The sequence below is a fragment of the Blennius ocellaris genome (genome assembly GCF_963422515.1).
Source record: "Blennius ocellaris genome assembly, contig: SCAFFOLD_215, whole genome shotgun sequence".
Classification (NCBI taxonomy): Eukaryota; Metazoa; Chordata; class Actinopteri; order Blenniiformes; family Blenniidae; genus Blennius; species Blennius ocellaris.
Genome location: NW_027661877.1, coordinates 25,001 through 31,729, shown reverse-complemented (window position 1 = coordinate 31,729; position 6,729 = coordinate 25,001). Strand labels below are relative to the sequence as shown.

Below are 6,729 nucleotides of genomic sequence, written 5' to 3'. Positions count from 1 at the left end.
CAGCCATAGGGAACAGCCACAGGGAACACGGGAACAGGGAACACAGGAACAGGGAACAGCCACAGGGAACACAGGAGACAGGGAACAGCCACAGGGAACAGCCACAGGGAACAGCAACAGGGAACACAGGAACAGGGAACACAGGAACAGGGAACAGCCACAGGGAACACAGGAACAGGGAACACAGGAACAGGGAACAGCCACAGGGAACAGCCACAGGGAACAGCAACAGGGAACACAGGAACAGGGAACAGCCACAGGGAACAGCCACAGGAAACACAGGAACAGGGAACAGCCACATGGAACACAGGAACAGGGAACAGCCACAGGGGACAGCCACAGAGAACAGCAACAGGGAACAGCCACAGGGAACACAGGAACAGGGAACAGCCACAGGGAACAGCAACAATGAACAGCCACAGGGAACAGCAACAGGGAACAGCCACAGAGAACACAGGAACAGGGAACAGCCACAGGGAACACAGGAACAGGGAACAGCCACAGGGAACAGCAACAATGAACAGCCACAGGGAACAGCAACAGGGAACAGCCACAGAGAACACAGGAACAGGGAACACAGGAACAGCCACAGGGAACACAGGAACAGGAAACAGCCATAGGGAACAGCCACAGGGAACACGGGAACAGGGAACACAGGAACAGGGAACAGCCACAGGGAACACAGGAACAGGAAACAGCCATAGGGGAACAGCCACAGGGAACACAGGAACAGGGAACACAGGAACAGGAAACAGCCATAGGGAACAGCCACAGGGAACACGGGAACAGGGAACACAGGAACAGGGAACAGCCACAGGGAACACGGGAACAGGGAACACAGGAACAGGGAACAGCCACAGGGAACAGCCACAGGGAACAGCCACAGGGAACACAGGAACAGGGAACAGCCACAGGGAACAGCCACAGGGAACAGCCACAGGGAACAGCAACAGGGAACACAGGAACAGGGAACAGCCACAGGGAACACAGGAACAGGGAACAGCAACAGGGAACAGGGAACACAGGAACAGGGAACAGCCACAGGGAACACAGGAACAGGGAACAGCCACAGGGAACACAGGAACAGGGAACAGCCACAGGGAACACAGGAACAGGGAACAGCAACAGGGAACACAGGAACAGGGAACAGCCACAGGGAACACAGGAACAGGGAACAGCCACAGGGAACAGCCACAGGGAACACAGGAAGCTGAAGCTTTGTACACCTCAGCCTCGGTTCAGGACCAGGACCTGCCGGGATCCTCCGGGACCTGGACCAGCACAGAAAGCGAAGAGCTGGTCCAGGACCTGCCGGGATCCCCCGGGACCTGGACCTGGACCTGGACGTGGACCTGCAGCGAGGACGGGGTTCCGGGTTACCTATGATGAGTCCCACCATGGTGCTCAGGTATCCGGTGCCGCTGCCCAGGTTGAGGAAGGAGAGGCCGGGCTGCAGGCGCAGCGCCTCCATCACCTCGGAGTAGATGCAGGGCGCCGACAGGTGGATGTTGCCGTGCTTCCAGGCCAGGTCCTTGTAGGCGCTGTCCCGGTAGCCGTCCAGGTAGTAGTCCCCGCGGTCGATGGCCCGGAACGCCTGCTCCACCTTCTCCGTGCGGATGTACTGCGCCTCCTTCAGGTTGTCGATCAGGTCGTCGTTGTCCTCGCCGGCGCTCACCGCTCCGCCCATGATGACCGGCGTGGAGGACGAGGAGGCGGGCGGGCGGGGGGGTGTGGCCTGCAGGCGGGCGGGGGTGTGTGGCCTGCAGGCGGGTGGGGGTGTGGCCTGCAGGCGGGTGGGGGTGTGGCCGGCCGGAGTCCAATCACACGGGGCTCATGTCGCACAGCAGCAGCCTGCAGCTGATTGTCAAAGATTATTAATACAGAACACACACACACACACACACGCGCACGCACACACACACACACACACACTCACACTCACACAGTCACACACTTAGACACACACACACACACACACACACACACACACACACACACACATGCACACGCATAGTCACACACTTAGACACACACTCACACAGACACACACACACACTCACACTCACACAGTCACACACTTAGACACACACACACACACACACACACACACACACACACACACACACACACACACACACACACACACACACACAGGCACAAGTAAAATAAGGTATGCAACGGTAAAGTAAATGATGGTAGGGTAAAGTGAGGCAGAGTAGAGCAGGTAGGTAAGGTAAGGTAAGGTAAGGTAAGGTAAGGTAAGGTAAGGTAAGGTAAGGTAAGGTAAGGAGGGTTAGGACTCCTCCTACCCAGGAATACAGAACGGGTCCAATGAGGAGGAACGAAACACGGCCGTCTGCTGATTGGTCAGTGATTCACCTCTGGACACGCCCACAATAGCTCAATATCTCATGGGCTGTATGACCGTAGGGCCGTAGGGCCGGTGTGCGATGTGTGCCCAGTACAGACAGAACCAGGATCAGTACAGACTGATCTGATCACCGATCAATAACCTCTCAGTGGATCAATACTGACCCAGGAACATGTGTTTCATCATGATGTATCGTCTGTTTGTTTACTTTATGTCCAGCAGGGGGCGTGGCCTCCCGCCATGACACCTGGAGTAGCCAATCCGCTGCAGCCGTGGTCACATGGTCTGCAGTTGCCACACAAACAGAGAGGCTGACGGCCAATCAGGAGGAGGCAGCGTGACGGAGGAGCAAAACAACAACAAAGGTGGGGGCGGACGGAGGAGCAGGGGAAGGGGGGGCACGAGGGGGAGCGGGGGGGGGGGGCAGGAGGGGAAGGAGGGGGTGGGGGGGCAGAAGGGAGCTGTACTGCACATGTGTGATATAACTAACTAAATAACTAACTACCTCACTAGTCTGACCTACAAACTGTCATAACTAACTACTTAACTATAAGTCTGATCAATAGACTGTCATAACTAACTAACTAACAACCTTACTAGTCTGACCTACAAACTGTCATAACTAACTACTTAACTAACTAGTCTGACCAATAGACTGTCATAACTAACTAACTAACAACCTTACTAGTCTGACCTACAAACTGTCATAACTAACTACTTAACTAACTAGTCTGACCAATAGACTGTCATAACTAACTAACTAACAACCTTACTAGTCTGACCTACAAACTGTCATAACTACTTAACTAACTAGTCTGACCTACAAACTGTCATAACGAACTACTTAACTAATAAGTCTGATCAATAGACTGTCATAACTAACTAACTAACAACCTTACTAGTCTGACCTACAAACTGTCATAACTAACTACTTAACTACCTAGTCTGACCAATAGACTGTCATAACTAACTAACTAACAACCTTACTAGTCTGACCTACAAACTGTCATAACTCCTTAACTAACTAGTCTGACCTACAAACTGTCATAACTAACTACTTAACTACCTAGTCTGACCAATAGACTGTCATAACTAACTAACTAACAACCTTACTAGTCTGACCTACAAACTGTCATAACTCCTTAACTAACTAGTCTGACCTACAAAACTGTCATAACTCCTTAACTAACTAGTCTGACCTACAAACTGTCATAACTAACTAACTAACAACCTTACTAGTCTGACCTACAAACTGTCATAACTCCTTAACTAACTAGTCTGACCTACAAACTGTCATAACTCCTTAACTAACTAGTCTGACCTACAAACTGTCATAACTAACTACTTAACTAACTAGTCTGACCAATAGACTGTCATAACTAACTAACTAACAACCTTACTAGTCTGACCTACAAACTGTCATAACTCCTTAACTAACTAGTCTGACCTACAAACTGTCATAACTCCTTAACTAACTAGTCTGACCTACAAACTGTCATAACTACTTAACTAACTAGTCTGACCTACAAACTGTCATAACTACTTAACTAACTAGTCTGACCTACAAACTGTCTTAACTAACTAACTAACTCCCTAACTAGTCTTACTAACTAGAGTAGTTAGTTAGTTAGTTATGACAGTTTATTAACTATAGTCATAACTAACTAACTAACTACTCTGACCTACAAACTGTCATAACTAGCTACTTAACTAACTAGTCTAACCACAAAGAGTCATGACCACCAGGGACCTCCATGTTTGTCTACGTCACACACACACACACACACACACACACACACACACACACACACACACACAACACACACACACACACACACACACACACACACACACACACACACACACACACACACGGTCCTCCTCACAGCCTCCGCAGCAGGTCGGAGTGATGAGGAGGTCTCTGCTCCTCCTGCTGCTCCTCCTGCTGAGCAGCTGAGCAGCACGTTAACGTCAGCTCCGCTCCGCTCCGCTCCGCGCGGGCCTCAGTGCGCCATCAGCGCACACAAAAGCAGGTTAGGTAACACACACACACACACACACACACACACACACACACACACACACACACACACACACACACACACACACACACACACACACACGCGCGCGCGCACACACACGCACACACACAGCACACGCGCGCACACACAAAGAGAACAACACTCACCCAGACCTCCGTCGCTTCCTTGTTTTTCAGTTTTCGATCCGTTTGTCTTGCGCTCGTTCGCTTCGCCTTGACCAGGAGGACTAGTTAACGAGGTGAGGACTAGTTAACGTGGGAGGGACTAGTTAACGTGACGAGCAGTCGGCGCGCGAGGAGGACTAGTTAACGTGGCGAGCTGAGGAGTCGGACTGAAGGAGGACAAACAAACAGCTGAGAGGATGTAAACACTGGTCACGTGGTGCACTGCGTCACGACCCGGAAGTCCCCGCTGCTCCGCCCACATCACGACTGGTGTTTATCGCTCCAAATGGGGGGGGTCAAGGGGGGGAGGGTGGGGGTGACGACCGTCACTCTGGACTCAGCAGGAAATCAGGTTGCTGGTTCAATTCCACCGACACCGAATGTGTCTGACTGTCAGTGTGAAGAGGGAATCATCATCATCATCATCATCATCATCTTCCTCATCTTCCTGTGTCTCCCTCTGGGGGGGGGGCGGGGGGTGAGGAAGCTGGTGGGGGAGGGGCTCCAGGCTGCTCCTCACCTTTCAGAGTCAGTTATGGTGGAGCTGAATCATCACCTGCAGACGACCCCCCCCTCCCCAGGTCCCCTCAGGTGAACAGAGACCCCCCCCCCCAGTCGAGTCTCCGGGTCCCCTCAGGTGAACAGTTCCCCCAGGTCCCCTCAGGTGAACAGAGACCCCCCCCCCCCCCCCCCCAGTCGAGTCTCCGGGTCCCCTCAGGTGAACAGTTCCCCCCAGGTCCCCTCAGGTGAACAGAGACCCCCCCCCCCCCCGGCTCCAGTGACGCGCTAAAATAAGTTTACTGGGATGCAGACAGCTTGTCTTTTCTCAGTAGTGAAGAGTGTGTGTGTGTGTGTGTGTGTGTGTGTCACCCGGGGTCACACGGGTGACACACACACACATCACAAACACAGTTAGCCAGTTAGCAAGTTAGCTAGTTAGCACCCCTGCGGTGCGCAGAGATCAAGCTCACGTTGCACAATTGGAAGTAAATGGATTTAGCGACGTTAGTTCCCATTACATGACGCCTCAGGTCAGTGGGCAGGTGAGAGGGGGCGGGGCTAACACATCATGTGATCGTGAGTTGTTTAGATAAATTAGTCATTTATGTTTCTGAGTGGGATTATTTTTATTTTCTAATTGGCTTTAAAAATGTCTTTATAGGCTTTGAAAAATGTTTTTTAGGCTTTGAAAATATTTTTTTTAGGCTTTGAAAAATGTTTTTTTAGGCTTTGAAAAATGTCTTTATAGGCTTTGAAAAATGTTTTTTTAGGCTTTGAAAAATGTCTTTTTAGGCTTTGCAAATTGTTTTTTTAGGCTTTGAAAAATGTCTTTATAGGCTTTGAAAAATGTTTTTTTAGGCTTTGAAAAATGTCTTTTTAGGCTTTGAAAAATGTCTTTATAGGCTTTGAAAATTGTTTTTTTGGGCTTTGAAAAATGTTTTTTTAGGCTTTGAAAATTGTTTTTTTAGGCTTTGAAAAATGTCTTTATAGGCTTTGAAAAATGTTTTTTTAGGCTTTGAAAAATGTCTTTTTAGGCTTTGAAAAATGTTTTTTTAGGCTTTGAAAAAAAAAATTTTAGGCTTTGAAAAATGTTCTTTTAGGCTTTGAAAAATGTTTTTTTAGGCTTTGAAAAATGTTCTTTTAGGCTTTGAAAAATGTTTTTTTTAGGCTTTGAAAAATGTCTTTATAGGCTTTGAAAAAACTTTTTTTAGGCTTTGAAAATGGTCTTTTTAGGCTTTGAAAAATGTCTTTAGGCTTTGAAAAGTTTTTTTAGGCTTTGAAAAATGTCTTTATAGGCTTTGAAAAATGTTTTTTTAGGCTTTGAAAAATGTCTTTTTAGGCTTTGAAAAATGTCTTTATAGGCTTTGAAAAATGTTTTTTTATGCTTTGAAAATAGTTTTTTAGGCTTTGAAAAATGTTTTTTTTACGCTTTGAAAAATGTCTTTATAGGCTTTGAAAAATAATTTTTTTAGGCTTTGAAAAATGTTTTTTTAGGCTTTGAAAAATGTTTTTTTTAGGCTTTGAAAAATGTTTTTTTTAGGCTTTGAAAAATGTCTTTATAGGCTTTGAAAAATGTTTTTTTTAGGCTTTGAAAATTGTCTTTTTAGGCTTTGAAAAACGTCTTTATAGGCTTTGAAAATTGTTTTTTGTG

At 48.0% G+C, this 6,729-nt stretch overlaps 1 protein-coding gene across 1 annotated transcript; it reads right to left on the bottom strand.

Annotated features, from left to right (window-relative positions):
• Positions 1-1,227: 1,227 nt before the first annotated feature.
• Positions 1,228-4,688, bottom strand: LOC308148697 (protein-L-isoaspartate O-methyltransferase domain-containing protein 1-like; the record flags this gene model as incomplete). The annotated part of the gene is made up of 3 exons (XM_080522193.1): positions 4,560-4,688; positions 1,381-1,857; positions 1,228-1,271 (listed from the first exon to the last, which is right to left on the bottom strand). The coding sequence occupies exons 2-3, from the start codon at positions 1,685-1,687 to the stop codon at positions 1,228-1,230; spliced, it is 351 nt and encodes a 116-aa protein (XP_080378319.1). The 5' UTR covers positions 1,688-1,857; positions 4,560-4,688.
• Between the last annotated feature and the right edge of the window lie 2,041 nt (positions 4,689-6,729).